Source organism: Aquila chrysaetos, chromosome W (assembly GCF_900496995.4).
Source record: "Aquila chrysaetos chrysaetos chromosome W, bAquChr1.4, whole genome shotgun sequence".
Lineage (NCBI taxonomy): Eukaryota > Metazoa > Chordata > Aves > Accipitriformes > Accipitridae > Aquila > Aquila chrysaetos.
In genome coordinates, this window is record NC_054457.1 from 1,829,415 (window position 1) to 1,846,715 (window position 17,301).

General features: G+C 39.6%; 2 protein-coding genes across 3 annotated transcripts in view; one reads left to right on the top strand and one right to left on the bottom strand.

Annotated features, from left to right (window-relative positions):
* The first annotated feature begins 1,032 nt into the window (after positions 1 to 1,032).
* LOC121232793 (ribosome biogenesis protein NSA2 homolog) lies at positions 1,033 to 5,304 on the top strand. The gene is given in 4 exon segments (XM_041121258.1): positions 1,033 to 2,133; positions 2,485 to 2,664; positions 3,852 to 4,044; positions 4,941 to 5,304. Coding segments are annotated over 4 exon segments (576 nt in total). The 5' UTR covers positions 1,033 to 1,998; the 3' UTR covers positions 5,009 to 5,304.
* An 820-nt stretch (positions 5,305 to 6,124) lies between these two features.
* LOC121232406 (soluble lamin-associated protein of 75 kDa-like) overlaps positions 6,125 to 17,301 on the bottom strand; it is a 42,797-nt gene continuing 31,620 nt past the window's right edge. Inside the window, exons 12-14 of one of the 2 annotated variants that reach the window (XM_041121216.1) lie at positions 17,014 to 17,217; positions 15,705 to 16,250; positions 6,125 to 9,980 (exon numbers count right to left, since the gene is read on the bottom strand). In XM_041121216.1, coding sequence (XP_040977150.1) covers positions 9,948 to 9,980; positions 15,705 to 16,250; positions 17,014 to 17,217 — 783 coding nt within the window. In that variant the 3' untranslated portion in view covers positions 6,125 to 9,947. Of the gene's footprint in view, positions 9,981 to 13,913; positions 16,251 to 17,013; positions 17,218 to 17,301 lie in introns of those variants that run through there. The other variant, XM_041121217.1, reaches the window with a different exon arrangement.

Genomic DNA, 17,301 nt, shown 5'->3' on the forward strand with positions numbered 1-17,301 from the left:
TTAGATCAAGCAAGAAAGAACTGTGATAAAACTGAGCAAAGCGCAGTAGTGATGGAATCAGAACTGACTCCAGCATGCAACAATCCAACAGTGCACACCATCCTCCTGCTGCGTCCAATGTCACCTGCTCGTCACACTGCACTGAAGCCCAATTCTGCTCTACCGACTGAGAGGACTTTGCACCATCCCTGCTGCCCAGAAAGACTGGTATGACAGATGGAGCCCAGAGTCAGGAACTAAGTGAACTCAATGAACATTTTATGAACATAACCCATAAACTAAAGGAATGATATCTCTGTGTGTGTATACATATATATTTTATATATATATATCATATCATTGTTCATATGTCTCAAAGGGATGGAAAGGTGATGATGATTGACCAGGATGTAACTAAAGGTATGGGAACTGAGCATGACGTCAATGGTATAGAATAAGGGGTGGATACTCTCTTGGTTTCAGCTGGGATAGAGTTAATTGTCTTCCTAGTAGCTGGTACAGTGCTATGTTTTGAGTTCAGTATGTGAAGAATGTTGATAACACTGATGTTTTCAGTTGTTGCTAGTAGTGTTTAGTCTAATGTCAAGGATTTTTCAGCTTCTCATGCCCAGCCAGCGAGAAAGCTGGAGGGGCACAAGAAGTTGGCACAGGACACAGCCAGGGCACCTGACCCAAACTGGCCAACAGGGTATTCCATACCATGTGATGTCCCATCTAGTATAGGAACTGGGAAGTGGGGGCGGGGAATCGCCGCTCGGGGACTAGCTGGGTGTCTGTCGGCGGGTGGTGAGCAATTGCACTGCGCATCATTTGTACATTCCAATCCTTTCATTATTGCTGTTGCCATTTTATTAGTGTTATCATTATCATTATTAGTTTCTTCTTTTCTGTTCTATTAAACCGTTCTTATCTCAACCCACGAGTTTTACTTCTTTTCCCGATTTTCTCCCCCATCCCACTGGGTGGGGGGGGAGTGAGTGAGCGGCTGCGTGGTGCTTAGTTGCTGGCTGGGGTTAAACCATGACACTCTCTTAATGGATGTTTACCATTAGCAGTTAACGATTCTGCTCCTAAAAGCATTTCTTAAGATAAGTGTTAATTAGTAGTAGCGATGACTGATGTAATTATGACGAAAAAAATATGAATGCATTTACTTAAGGTTTTTTACAGCAACAGCTGTATTAGTGTAGTAAGAGACAGCAGGCATTTTTTAAACTGTGTTAATGGAAAAAGTACAGTAACATACACAGTGTTTGAGCAGAACATGAGGCTTGTCTTCCAGGATAAATTACAATATCAAGCACAGATAAACAGAAGCATTTTTCTGAGAATGTTCTCTTTTGTTTAGAACTTGGAATCAAAGCTATTAACAATAGTCATTTATTGCTAATGAACTTAATATCTATCCACCCTGTTGTTTTTGTTGTTTTTCAAGAGTAGACAGTTGTTTTTCTCTGCTACTTGTAAAGGTATTGGGTTTCTTAACTAGTTTGTCGGTCTTTCCCCCCCATCCAAATGAATGAAACATGACCCGTTTTACACTCATACACACATGTTCCTCAGATCTGTAATCATTGCCATCAAATCTCAGAAGAGTAGTATTATGTTATTTTTTTTTTCAGAGAGGAAGGCTACTATCTCTCAAAGTGCTTGGCTGTGAGAGTTAGGCTGCTTGTTCTAAGCCATTCAGAAATTCCTCAGTAAGATGAATGTCTCGTGTCCCTATCTTGACAGGAATTGACAAGCTTTTATGCACTGTGTAGTCCGTTGATTGTTATATTAAGTGAAATTACTAGTTTACCTTGAAAAGTATTGTATTTAGGATTATTCCTTAAGTATAAACATGTACTTGTTTACAAATATCTCTTTTAAAAGAAAATTTTGAGCAGGTACAAGCTAAGTTATAAGGATATTGTATCTAAAAATGTACTTTTTTTTCCTACTCTTAATACTGAGTGGGTTTTAAAAATACTGTTTTTCTTTCCTTGCAGCATTAAAATGCATGAAGAGAGAAATACAAAGGAAAAGAATGATGAAAAAACACCTAAAGGAGCTGTACCAGCATACCTGCTAGACAGAGAGGGCCAGTCCTGGGCTAAGGTTCTAACATTATTAAACAGAAAAGAAAAAGCTGTAAGTAACTGTAATAAAATTCAGATACTTACTATTACTTGTGACAATGACCACTTTGTGTTGCTGATGCTCGGGTGACTTACAGCCTATAAGCAAAGTCTAAATATTGATATTGTACAAAATCTGAAACCTTGAATTATTGAATAATCTAGGACAAAGTAAGCATATGCAATATCTTGATCTTTCCTAACTTTAATGCTAGTTAAAATAAGTAGCTATGAGTTGTATAAAAAGTATGGTCTACCACTACACTTTAGGGAAATTTTATTTTATGCTTTGGTTGTCCCCTTTCATGTAGCAGCGCTGCATGTAAGACTATTGACTTTTTCTTATTTTTCCCCTCCCCTCCAGGGGAAATGGGAGGTTCCTGTGCCAAAGGTCCATGCACAAGGAGAAACAGAAGTTTTAAAAGTGATTCGTACAGGAAAGAGAAAGGAGGAGGCCTGGAAGAGAACAGTTACAAAAGTTTGTTTTATTGGAGATGGCTTTACTAGGAAGCCTCCTAAATACAAATGATTCATTCAACCAATGGTAATGTTCTTGAGACTTAAAGAACATTTAAGTAATAATTCTTTTGACTTACCACTTTGAGTTCCTGTGGTAAGGAAACTTTATTCTATGATAATGCACTTGATTATTACTGATGTAGAACATTCTTATTAGTTTCCTTGCAGAAATCTAAACTTAGAATAGCCTGAGGGTGGGGAGATGCCCCTGCAGTCACAATCTGCACTGAAATATCTCAACTCTTACTCCCATAATTCAGATGATGCCAGTGAGTTAAAGCTACCAGCTGTCAAATTAGCATGGGAAGGTCTTTAGCAGAGGTACTTTGAATAGCTTTTCAAATTGGAGGCTTCTGTCTTTTTCAAGATGCTGTGATTCTGTCAGCTGCAGAAGCCTACTCTGTTCTAGGACTCCAGAACTCCCTCCTTGTGGCTTGTTAAGTAAGCTTGAAGCACAGAGGTGACCGTATGCAAGGGAAATGCTATGCCTCCAGCCTGGCCTTTTCTTACATGGCTGCAGGAACAGCATGTGGGCTCTAGCTGCCTGGCAGTGCACAGGAGGAAAAATTAGATTCACTAAGATAGTGTATTTTTTTCTATAAATACCTGTTCCTGTTTCCTTAGAAGAATCAACAGAATCACTATTACAGGCTGCCTGTTGGATTGTACCTCATTACTATTTTGACAGTCATCTTACACAGAAGCCTTGGATAGATTTTTATTGATGCAGAAAAGGTTATGGTACTTAGTGGTAAAGTCCCCTTTATAAAGCACAGGTCACTAGATAGAAAGTGTTATGAGAGATGGGTATTTAATATTTTACAGTATGTGAGAGGTTTTTCAGTTTTACAAGAATAAAGGAAAAATTTCTAGTCTTAAAAAACAGTAGCACTATTAAATGCTTTACCATAAACTCCTAATTTCTTCATGGAACAGAAGCCATCTGAGGTAGCAAGTATTCTTCTTGTACTACTATTAAAAATTGGCATCCTGAAAATACACATAGAAAGCTTTATCTTGTCATTAATCAGGTTTTTAAACAAATCTGGCATTCTGTAGTAGGCAGATAGCATTCTGTATTCTAGGTGTTTCATTCTTCCCAGTCTCTTAAAACATATAAAGCTGAGGACACAATGCTAAAAGTGTTAAGCTAGATTAGTCGTGAGGGCTTAAAGCAAATATTAACTTGTTCTAACACTCCTTATGCAACAGGGCTTACGTTTCAAGAAGGCACGCATGACACATCCTGAATTTAAAGCTACTTTTTGCCTACCTATCCTTGGTGTAAAAAAGAATCCTTCTTTTCCTTTGTATACAACACTGGGTGTAATTACCAAAGGTACCATCATCGAGGTGAACATGAGTGAGCTTGGCCTTGCGACAGAAGGGGGCAAAGTTATCTGGGGTAAGTAAGTAGTTAAACTAGCTCTACTGCAGAACTACTTTAAAAAGTTTTAAGTCTTTATTGTCTGATGTATTGTCAAGACCACGTCCTATAAATTGTCATAATTGATCCATTGTTAAATGTTAGGTTTGGGCTGTAGTAGAAGCAACTCCTAGGCACCTCTATAAATGCAAGTTTTAAGTTTTAATCTTAGGCTTTCAGTTCACACTTTCAACATCAAATTAGTTGAAGTTCAGAAAAAAAGACTTAACTTGCTTGCTTATGTCTCGCATTAAGTAGTGCTACAAGTCTATAAAGACCTAACTATGTGAACTATGAACAATCGTATTATGTTTTCAGTGAAAGTTCTGTATAGAAGTATATTCGTAGGACGAGATGGACTTCTTTTAACAGCGAGGTTGACTTGAACTATAGCAGAACCTATGACTAGATATAAGGAAGAATTTTTTTACAATGAGGGTGGTGAAACACTGGAACAGGTTGCCCAAAGAGGTGGTAGATACCCCATCCCTGGAAACATTCAAGGTCAGGTTGGATGGGGCTCTGAGCAACCTGATCTAGTGAAAAATGTCCCTGCTCATTGCAGGGGGGTTGGACTAGATGACCTTTAGAGGTCCCTTCCAACCCCAAACTATTCTATGATTATTTTTTTTAATGTACCCATAACTCTAAATGATACATTTATAAAAACAGTCTGAATAAAATATTTTGAGAACCTAAGTTTGCAGCTCAGCAGCAAGTACATTTAGATTTCAAAATGCATTTCAGTTTTGGAACAGGAATTTCCTACGCTTCTAAAGCGACTTGTGGATTGAACTTGCAAACATAAAAAATTCTAATTTATTATATAAACTACTTCAAGCTTTTGTAGACATTTAATTCCCTATTCTCTTTAGGGAAATATGCACAAGTAACAAACAGTCCAGAAAATTATGGCTGTATTAATGCAGTTCTACTTGTCTAAGTTGTGTTTGATACTAAGCATTAGACATGGGCTCCTGCAAAAATCAGTGCAGTTTCAACAAGTTTGCAAGATCTCTGGAACCTTCAACCATTCAAGAACATTGACCTGACCCCACAAGCTGGTGAGGAACTTAAACATGCCAGAAACCGACTGCTCAGATTTTTATATTTATTATGTTTGCTCAGCTGAACACTGTCCAAATGAAGTGATTCAATTTTCATGTTTTGCTAATGTGGTATGGATTTGATCTAAACATTCTTGGTGTTTTTACAGTAAATATATTGTATAAATACTTATTCAGCTCACATTCCTAGCGATGGGAAATACAGCCACTATCTCCCATGATGGCCTACTGTAATAGCTAAAGGTACAGAGGAACAAATTAACTTGCATTCTGCTTCTGGGAAAGCAATAGAATTGGAAGAATGCAGCTATAATCTTACTGCAGACTTGTATCAGAAATTAAACACTCAGTTTAGTACTTGCCCCTACAGAAACACAGGCTTAAGATCATATCAGCAGTGTGGGGGTGCAGTGGGGAAGGTAACTAGAAGAGCAGCTATTTCTTTTTTCCTGTTACCTCCTTTCTCCCCTTTGCCTCTGTGACTGCATTAATGGAAAGAATAAGGGCTGGGGGGTGTGGCATTGTGGTTCCAGGCAAGAGAAGAAGTTTCAGAAGTTTAAGTTTATGAAGTTGTAGGGGTTTTACAATGTGAAATTTGAGAATGGCATGACAACTGTGATAGCTACAAGTAGTTGTAGGTATCTTGGTTGCTTTAAGAAACATTCAAGAAAAACTAAAGTCCCAAGCATCAAGTGATCAATGTATATTTAGCTTACATCCTCAAAATACAAGAAACAAAAGCTGCTTCTAAACTGGAAGTTTTCAGTGATGCTGTATAATAACTGCATCAGTAATCTTCTAGTTGAGAATTTGGTGGTAACAAACTTAGCACAATCTACCACTACAAATACACACACCATTTTATATTCCTACTCTTAAATAGTACTTTGCTTCAAGCCAAGGAACTTTTAACACAAATTCCAAGTCAAATCCAGTTTATGAAGGCACTCTTACCCCTCAACATTGTAAAAGGGAAACTTTCAAACAAAACTTTAAGATATTTCAGAAGCCAGGATGTGAATAGGTTTTGGGTTTTTTTGCATTAACATAGATTAAAGTTTAAGACTAGAGGTGGTCACACATGCAGTAAGCCACAGGGACAGGCAGGTTATATAGGCAGGTGATTATAGAATCACAGAATAGTTAAGGTTGGAAGGGACCTCTTGAGATTGTCTAGTCCAAGCCCCCTACTTAAAGCAGAGTCAACTACAGTAGGTGTCTGAGGGCCGTGTCCAGTCAGGTTTTGAACATCTCCAAGGATGGAGACCACCACCTCTCTGGGCAACCTGATCCAGTGTTTGACCACTCTTACAGTTTAAAATGTTTTATGTTTAAATAGAATTTCCTATATTCCAATTTGTGCCCACTGCCTCTTGTGTCCTGTCACTGGGCACCACTGAGAAAAGGCTTGCTCCATCTTCTTTATACCCTCCCACTAGGTATTTGTACACAAGGGTAAGATCCCTCCTGAGCCTTCTCTTCTCCAGGTTGAACAACTGCAACTCTCAGCCTCTTGCATGACAGATGCTCCAATCCCTTAAATCATCTTCATGACTGTAACAGTACTTCCAGATCTGGAACTCTGGCCAGAAGTCAAGCTAACTGCTTTTGTACCAGCTTTGTAACTTCTCTTACACTGTCTGATAGAGGCAGTACTTTAATTATACCAAAATTTTCTCCACTTACAGGCTATATTGTTAGTTCAACACTTTGCCCTAGTCTAGACTTAGTAACTTACTATGATTTTTACTTATTTGTGTAGTGATAAGTGATTTGAAACTGAGAGGGTCAGTAGACAAGCCAGTAAGGCATTTGCTTGGAGAGAGGGCATTTTGTCAAAACAGATAAGCCTCCGTTTAAGTCCTTGTTGCTTTACCCTTTACTGCATGTTAACAAGTAACATGAACAGAATACTTTAATTTTCTATTACACAGTGCCCCCCTCCCACAAAGTACAGCTGTCTTAAGAACATTACTACATTTTGTGTTATAAAACACATGACTTATTGACTGAATAACAATTGTTAAACTTAAGACATTTTAATGTATTGCACTATAAGGAGTACGTTACAGCATTTCTAGTTGGCTTGTCTATAACAAACTACATTAATAACTGCTAAGTTTATACCAACTATGCAAGATGATGTAAACAGCCTATTCTACAGCTTTTTTATAAAAGTCTGATGCATAAGCTAATTAAGTACAGGAAATTATTTTAATAGGCAAAAGATTTTTCAATTAATAATCTTTGAGCTTTTAAAGCTCCTTGGTAGCAGACGGATTGTGAAATGATGCTAGTTTCTAGTGAACTGAACCACTTTAAAACATGCCTCCTGGATAGCACAAAGGACTCAAATACTAAAAACCAAGAAAAAAAATAATCACAAAATATAAGTTTAATTACTACTTCAAAACATTTCAAAAGCAGTCAAGACAATACTAAAAAAAGGAAAAAACTAAAACCACACTGTAACAAGACTTAAGTACAGTACTCTAGAATAGCAACACATCTTTCATAAGATTTATAAACAGGGTATCACTAGTTTAGAAAACATCTAACACCACATTTATGAAAATAAATTTAGACATGTATCCTCTTGGAAATAAAATTTTAGAACGGTCACAGGGCAGAGAAGCTGAAACAGGCTTATTTATTGCTATGTTTAACTTAGTAGTGTTGATGACATTGTAAATGATCAATTTAATTACTGACATCTACAAATGAAATGGTATTAAAAAAAGCAACAAACCAAGGTCAGACATCATTTAAAATAAGTTAAAAGCACTTTTAAAATAAGACATGTATACATTTTCATGTAAAGGACTATGAAACATGAGAACAGCAAACAAGAATTCTGCATGAAATGAAGAGAGACCAAAAGAGAATGTGGGAGAAGCAAAGCAAATCCTGTTAAAAGTTAACAAGCAGTACAAGAGAGATGTTTGAACAAATGTTGGATTCAAATACAAAACCATTTACCATTTAAGTCCAAAGCTGAAGTCACCAATTTAATGTTCTTTAAACTCTATTCCTAGACTAAATATAGCTCAAAAATAATACTGCTTGCTTTCACTGTACACATGTAGTTCCACATGTAATAGCATTTGGTACAAACTTGTATAAAGTCGATGTTTTAATCATTGGTTGCCGGTGAGATAAGAATTTTTAAGATCTTTAAGAGTTCGATGGTAATAAGACAGACAGTTAACAGACACCAAAAAAAAAATCATCCAAGCCTAGAAAATGCTGGTTTTCCCAAGGTAAAACACTTCAGTCAATACAGCTGTCAGATATGTTCCTTTGCATTAATGTAACAGAAGGTATAGACTATTAAACTACTATTCCAATGGGACAATCAGTACAGCAATAAAAACTATTATTTAAAGTCAGTATTTTGATTTTGCTACTCCATATTTACTGCAAGATGATTGATGCCAAAGAAGTTGTTACAGAAATAAACTGTGCCCTTTAGTTCAAAGTACTGCTGCAATCACAATTAGAACTATGTCCAGTTTTCAAGACCATACTGGTTATCAGAATTGCTAATTGCACCCTAACTGCCCACATTCTGTACATAACAATCTGGCCATCAGGTACTATCTCAGGTACCCCAGATTTACAGAGGTATCTACTCAAATTCATATTTTTAAGTGTACTCTTAAGTTCAGTATTTAAAATTGACTCACTGAAATTAGATCAGAAACCTGACTGTTCTCAGCAGAAACCAAGATTGACCTAATCTAATAATCCTGTTGTAATATTTATGCATTCAACATACAAATGTCTTAAAAGTATGATATTAATTGAAATCAGTTCCAACTTAGCCATGAAAAGTAAAAGCCAGATGAGTGAAATAATTACCTTCTCACAAACACTGTTTTCCAACCTCACAGGGAATACAAGTGATAAACATATGTATCAAAAATCCACCTAGAAGTAATTGAAATAACTGGGACTCACTTTTCATAAACAAAAAAATCCTTAACTTATTGAAAGTGGATTCAATTGTTTCAATTGAAGTATTCAGCAGATTACTGTTTAGTAAAGCTTGCTCTAACAAATAGAAGATGAGTCACAATATACTGCATACAGCCACCCTTAAGCCATCAGCCCTCACAAATCCCAAATTCTTAGCAATGCAATAGATGTGTTTTCTAGCCACTTTTTTTAACACAATAAATATTAGCACTAAAAGAGAAGCCATACAGAAGATAACAAGTTTTGTCTCATGTGCTTCAAAAAAAATGTTTGATTAGTTTTAGAAATGCTTATGGTTAGCTTGAATATGTTTACAAACAATCATGAAAGATAGTGAACATTTATCAGTCACAGGGTTCATAAGGAGTACCTGTATGTACATTGATAGGAAGTTATAGATACGTAAAATGGTGCAAGAAACCCAGATTTAACTAGTTAATCCCATACACCCTAAATCTAAAGTTTAGGTAATACATGTTTCTTAAAAACTGCCTTTTTTCCATAAGCTTCTCTTAACGGATTAAAAAGGAGCATGCTACTTCATCAACTGAAATAAATAATAAGAATATATCTTATACAGTTAAAATATCTTATAAATACAGTTAAACTGCATAAGCATAAAACCCAAAACCAGATTCTTACATTAGCTTCATAGAGGGATAAAAATTAAGACAGCATTACAACTATTCAAGTGAACCTTTGTCACGTCCCAATTTCTCAGGCACTACAACTGAACCAGCAAACCAACCTGTACCAGTATCAGTTGCCCCCATACAGAAGAAGAAATATACAAAAAAATCAGTTCACTTAGAGAAGGATGAAGGTGAACCAGGGTCATCATGGGAACAGGAGGAAGAGGCAGAACCAGAGGTAATCACCCGATCCCTATCCCTGAGTGAGCTGCGGGATATGCGAAAAGATTTCAGCCCTCGTCCAGGTGAGCACATTATCACCTGGCTGCTTGGATGCTGGGAGAATGGGGCTAGTAGCCTGGAATTAGAAGGTAGGGAAGCCAAGCAGCTGGGATCACTTGCCAGGGAAGGTGGCATTGACAAGGCAATTGGAAAAGGGACACAAGCTCTCAGCCTCTGGAAGCGACTCCTGTCAAGCGTGAAGGAAAGGTACTCCTTCAAGGAAGATGTTATATGTATGGACAGTCTGTGAATTGTAAAACCCCACTTGATGTGGAGTGGATCTGTTGGGTGAATTGGCCCTAAGGCCTGATATACCCCAGCCTCAAAGATTAACAGCTTCAGAGCTTCCTCATGAATGGGGGTCCAGTCCCAAGCAGCTCTTTTGCATGTTAAGTTATAGAGGGGCCGGGCTGTGATAGAGAAATTGGGAATATGTTTCCTCCAGAATACTAGCAAACCTAGGGCATGTTGGAGTTCCCTCTTATTTCTAGGCATTTTAACCTGTTTGAGGGTAGTTAAGGTTTCAGGGGGAATGCACACTGTCCCACCCCTCCACCAGATACCCAGGAACTTCACTTCAGAAGATAGGAGTTGTATCTTTTCACCTGGAATTTGGAGTCCTAATTTTTCTAGGTGAGTAATTATCTCTGCTTGGGTCTGTCCCACTACTTTGGTATCAGGGCCGCCAATCAATACATCATCAATGTACTGGTATACCTACCTACTCCTTTTGCAGAAGTGATTTTGGTGAGCTCTTGAGCCAACGCATAATGAGCAATTGTCGGCGAGTGCCGATATCCCTGGGGGAGACATGTAAAAGTGAATTGCATGCCTTCCCAAGTAAAAGCGAAGCGATCTCTATCTGCTTCCTGCAAAGGGACCATAAAGAACAGATCTTTTACATCGATAGTTGCTAAAATTTGATGGGCTTGTTCTTGTATGGTTGCAATTAGCTCAACTATGTTAGGCACTGCAGCTGTTGAGGGGGCTGTGTTGGCATTCAGGCGCCAATAGTCAATGGTCAATCACCACTTTCTGTTGGGTTTACGGACTGGCCACACTGGGGAATTATAAGGTGAGTGTGTGGGAACAACTATCCCTTGCTCCCATAATTCAGCTATCACCAAAGTGATCCCTTCTCTTGCCCGTAGGGGGAACGGGTAAGGTTTGACATTAACAATCTTAGAAGGGGGTAGTTCAGGTGCAGGCCGTAATAGTCATACAAACACGGTGGGGAGACCAAACACCCACTCTCTTCCTCTTGAGTCCACCCAGGCTCATCCTTTCAGCAAATCTAGTCCCAAAATGTTAGTTGGTAGTGGTCCCAATATCGTTATAGTTTCTATCACAGTCTCATCTCCTGGCAACCAGCACTTAACTTGAACAGTTGCCTGGGGCCGAGAGTTTCCAAATACATCGGTTACCCATATTTGTTTCTTGTCAGCAACTATCCCATTGCGGTCGGCAACATCTCGTCAAAGTGCTGACATTTGAGCCCCGGTATCTACTAAGAAGGTGATGGGCGTTTTAAGGGGACCAAGGGGGAAAGTAATCATTAAATCCCCTCCTTGGTTGTTCTCTGTGAGTCTCCTTACATAGACCCACCCACCATCCCCCAGCTCACTTACTGGGGACAGCACGTCTCGTTTCCCGACTTCAAGTTGATTAGATCTCCCTCTGGGGCTGAGGGAGTGTTTTTCTGCAGGCTCACTTTAGGTTCTGCCCTGGTAATATCTCAAGTAGGTGGTCCTTCTTTTGGGGGTATTTCCCCCTTTCCCTTCCACACATGGACAAGCTTCTCCAGTGTCATGGCAGGCATCCCATCCATTAAATCTCAGGGAATTCCCCTCTCAATTCCTTCGGCCCATAATAAATTCCTCCTGACTCCCATTCTCCTTCCATAATTAATTAATTCCTGGGCAACCTCCCCCCAGGTTAGGGCTCTGCCTGTTCTCGGCCTGGCAGGATTTCCTGCTTGCGGAGTCAGGGCATCCTTTAATCAGTCTTGCAACTGAATTGCATATAGTTTTAGGGAATCTGGCAAGCCCCTTGTAAGCAGGGTCATTCGGTCAGGATCGGCTACCAATAGCATCAGGGATGGTTGCCTCAGGATTAGTTGTCTATGATGCATAAGTTGGAGGCAGGTGGTTTTTTGGATGCTTTCAGTTAAGTGATCAATATTGGGGGTATCAATACTGATCGGATCTCCTCTTTCTAGAGGGTCTAAACCTCCCACCCAATAAGCCACCCTTTGGGTCAGCAACCAGGGTTCTCTAGGGTCGTCTACCGTGAGAAACACCCCCGGCCCCCAATATCCTTGGGCTTCGTCCTCTGGTAGCATGATTCGGTCACCCCCTGTCAGCAAGACCCTCCACACATATTCAGTCTCGGTCTCCTTTGCTAAGTGGCTAAACTTTTCCTGGAACTTAGACAAGTCCAAGGCTGAGTACAGTATCTGTTTTACCACAGTCTCTTCATCTTCCTCCCCAGCTTCTGTTATCTCAGTCTTTATCAAAGGGCATAATACCGCTTTACCATCCTTAAGAGATAAGGTTTTCCTACAATCTTCCAAATCTATTAAAGGGTAAAGTGGTTTGGGTTTTCAGGACTCTCGTTCATCTCTCTTTGCTAGGGATGGAAAGCCAGCCTTGCTTTCATAATTGGAGTTGCTAGCTCTGCTCCGGTCCTTAAGTGCCTCACGCAGTATTTTCTCCCTATCTCGCAAGTCAAACAGGTTGGCACAAAGTTGATGATTCGCCTTGCGTTCCACATCTAACAGGGTCTCTTGTTCTTTCCCTTCTAGCCCCTTCTTCCACCAATTGATTTTACAGCTCCCTCACTAAGTCTTGGAGAGATTTCATGCTTTCTTCCTCAGCAGATTTGCTTACACTTTTATACTGTTGGGCTGCCATTAGAGCGGCTCCCAACAATCTACATACCATTGCCTTTCCTTTTCCCAGTCTCCATTTTTGCTCTTTCGCTAATACCGTAATCCTTTCCACCACTGATTTAGGATCATGCCAACTACTGTGAGCCCATATCATCCCCGGTGGGGTGGGACATGCTTTATATTCTTCCAATTTTTCAGAAAGGGGAAAGCAGTCAAGCTCTGGCATTTCCCAGGCAGCCATGGTTTGCCACTGCTTGGACCTCTCCCAGCCAATAGCTGAGAAATCACTTCCCAACTCTCCCCACCCATAAATCGGGTGGATTGTTGGTAGTCCCGTCAGATCCTCCTCAACTCAGGGAATCCTGTCCATGATGCCAATTAAAATGTCACGTCCAAATTTCTCAGGACGACAACTCGGGTTCGCTGATTCTCAGGTCAGGATTAAGTTGAAACGACACCAGGGATCCTTTAACTCACAAAACACAACTTTTATTCACTCACAACAAGAATTGGCATGAAACTACATCAGTAAACTGTGTAACATGCTAACCATACATCACCAAACATATGCTACAAGCCTTACTTATTTGGGGATCAGTTCAGGGAAGACAATAAGGAGAGCCCTCCCATTGAGTCACAAGGTTCAGAGTGGACCCCCTTGCTTTCTAGACTCCTTCTCAGAGAGGAGGAGCCTAGGGACAGCTAGATCCACTCCTAGTCCCAGACTTGGTCAAAAGTTTATATCTAAAGGGATGAGGCGTAGGAATTACGGGGGGAAAGAGAGAGAGATAAAAGAGAAAGATTTCACCAGTCCTGGGTCCAGTGTTGGTCCGGCCAGCCTAGAGGTCCAGGTCCGGAGGGTGCATGCACATGGGGCTTCAGTTTGTGTCCTTTTATCATCCTTGCCCCTCCTTCAGGCGGGCACTTGAACTCATTAGGCTAATTAGGTGTCATGCATGGTTTGCGCTTCCAGAACCTTTGGGAAATGGGTCGGTGGGCTTGGGGGTCGTTTGGAGAGTAACTTCTCCCTCCCTGCAGACATGACCACTGTTCGATCTTTGGCCATATATGGTGAGCTGCCCTGCTCAGCATATCAGAACATGAACTGCCTGTGCACCCTCCTGCATGCCCTCCCCACCCTCAGTGCAGGGTTCATTGTTATGCAGAACTTGCCCCACGACAATGTTTGAGACATTAACTCTTTCAGTCTCTCACAACCTCATACTCAGAAGTCCTGAACAGCAATTTCTATTTTCCTACAGTGTCTCAAAAATAGAGGTAACTAGTTCATTCATCTTAGAAAAGGTATATAGCAGGACAAATAGTTGTGTGATTTCCTGTTCTTAGAACCATTGTTCTTTCTTATTCCTGAGTTTTTAACCCATTACAAGAGGAGCTTCATTTATTGAAAGAAACACATGCAAACTAAGGAGTAACTTATTTAACTTAATTTGTCATACATACAATATATTGTTTGCCAGGAGAACCTCTGAAGGAAAACATACATGAAGAGCCTGTTTATTTCTGTTTGCATACAGCAAAGTTTGGTTGCTGCTTTTAAGAAAAGCTATGAACTGGGAAGCTACTATCCCAGGAATTACACCCAAGTTAGAAAAAGAAAGTGGGAATCACAAGTATTTGCAGCACTCGCTTGCTAACTCCTAAAGGCATAGAAGTTTGGCAAACAAGCATTTGCTGAAACACCCACTAATATTCACACTAATGAATGTCTCAACCACCTGAAAGGCCAGAGCTCACAGGAGTCATACACCTGGCAGATAAAACATTTTAATAGTTACCCCACAGCACCAGCTGAGTATTTGGAAAACACAAAGCACCACTTTCATTCAGACCAAAACTAGATCAAAAGTTGTCATATCCTTTTCCTGTAACGTAACAAGTAATCAAGTACCCACTCAACACATGCAAGTAGTTAGGAAGGCAGTTCAAACAATTCCATACATGTACTGGAGTCTACACTCCATACATTCTGGGAAAACTTAAACTTAGCGAGACGCTTGCTTTGGAAGCTACAGTACTGTGTAGACATTTCTTAATCTTCACATAAAGAACTTAATTATCAGAGTGCGCTATGGTAGATACTGCATTGATGGTGTTTCTGCTGACTCAGCTGTTTGAAGTGATTAGCAAATAGTAGTTGGGAATCAGAAGTGGAGTCAATTCTCTCCAGTCTGATTCTCGTGAAAGACAGATGCTGCTTACGTTGTTTTGATCTACTGAGTTATACCTTCTTATATATTTTGAGACCTAGAATTACAGAATCTTACATTCTTTTAATCTCATCTGAGAAAGTCTATGGGGAGGGAACAAGAAGCAAGGAAGAATTTTTCTTGTTCTGCTTCTCCCTGCAGCAGAGAACACAAGGTTATTAAACAAATGCTAGAGTGATGTCTAGCCTCATGGAAGTCTATGGTAATTTAAGGGATCTTAGTAGTGCCAGGATTTCACGCTTCATTTTTCTTCCAAGACTGCCACCTCAAACATACAAACTGTTCCCTTTACTAGCACAACTGTATTTAATCAGCATGTATCCTTTATAAAAGGAGACTGGCTGTTTACTTTCATACTCTGATGAAGCTCAACATCTAGTGGTTAAAAATTCAAGAAAACTTAAAGAAAGGTGATGAATCCCAAAAGGAAGTCCAACCCAGTATTTTAAACGTGTGTCCCGTGTCCCATATGGTTTAGTTATACCCTAGTGTTTTACACAAAATAATAACTACTTTACAAATAGATGAATTAACAATCAATATTTCATTTTTAAACCGGCTTTCCTTTTTTCTTGGGTGGACCTTTGTAACCTTTGGCTTTTCTTCGCAAGTTTCTCCGATCTACAATGGGTACCTCAATTTCTGCTTCCTCAGAGCTGCTGTCAGCAGCCCGCTCTGCCATTGTCTGCGTGTACTGATCCATCTGCTCAGCAGACTCTTCCGTGTGTTCTTCTAACTGATTCTTCTGTACTTCCTGTCCAGAAGGCTGCTGAAAAGAAACACCCTCGAGTTCAACCACTATCAAAGAGCTTCGACTCAAAGCAACAGGGGCCTCCTGTGAGTTGTGCCCTGCTTCCTCATTTTGATCTTCCACTGAGGAAGCTGTTTTGGGCAATATATTTTCAGAAACAGATTCTTCTGCTACTTCAATTACCATAGAGTTGGGCAGGCCATTGTCAGAGGGTTCTTCCTTGGGTGCCGAAGCAGCTGCATTTTCAGTGGATGACGACTTCTTTTCAGATTCTTGGTGGTGGTCTTCAGTGCCCTTCTTCTCTACTGATGTGCTTTCTTCAGTCAGCACTTCTGAATCATTTGCATTTAAAACCTGCAGGGGGAGGGGAAGGGTGCCAAAGCAATCAAAGGGACAATTAATTGATGATACAAGAGGCTGAACAACTACTGCCCCTAGCTAGCAACCTCAGAGGCTATTTTGGCATTCAGCACTACTACGTGCAGAGTCAACAAACCAGTCCTCTCCTCCTTTTTGCACAAGACCATTTTGTGAACTGCATTTGATATCCACAGTTGCTCTATTTTCAAATTCAAATTATTCAATGGATTACTCGGGTACAGTAAAAACATTCTGAAATTAATCCCAGGGAAAAAAAAAAAAGGTGTTTTATTTGAGACAGATACAATTATCATTTTGCTAGCATATAACAATCTGCTTATGCACTATAAACAAAACCCAGTAAAATCTATGTTCTAGAAGGGTATTTACCATTAATTAATTGCTTGTACATTTCACCAGGGCAGAATTACTAGACAAAGTAAGATGTGGCTTTTCACTCATATCCAACTAATATTTTAGTGAGAAATAGCTGTTTCATTACTGCCAAGGCAAACTGGAGCAACATATTTTTCTTTTTGGTATCACATACTTATATGCCCACTTCTGCATATTAAAACAGAAATATTAGTATATTCTGTTTATGGATTTACATCATCTGGCCTAATAATTGCTTCTCCCAAGAATTTCATATGATGGTAGGAGCTACTTTCTATCTGTTACTTAACAAAAGAAAAAACAGCAAGGTATGTACACTCTGAAGGAAAGACAACTTAAGATTTTGTTTCAATTCTCTCACCTCTGATACAGTATCTTCTGAAGGTTTTGCTGGAGACTCAAGGATTAATGGAACAAACAGTGTTAAGGGTTCTTCTCCTTGACTCTCAGACTGCAATTTTGATTCACCACCTAGAAATTCATTTGCTGTTTCCTCTTCAGCCATAAGTGAGGTCTTACCAATTTCTTCTGTTACCTCATCATTAAGAGGTTCAGATGGAGTTTCCTAAAAATCACATTTCTAAGTCAATATTATGCCCAACTATTGTTCCCAAACACTAGTGGGTGTATCTGTGATCTAAATTTGCAG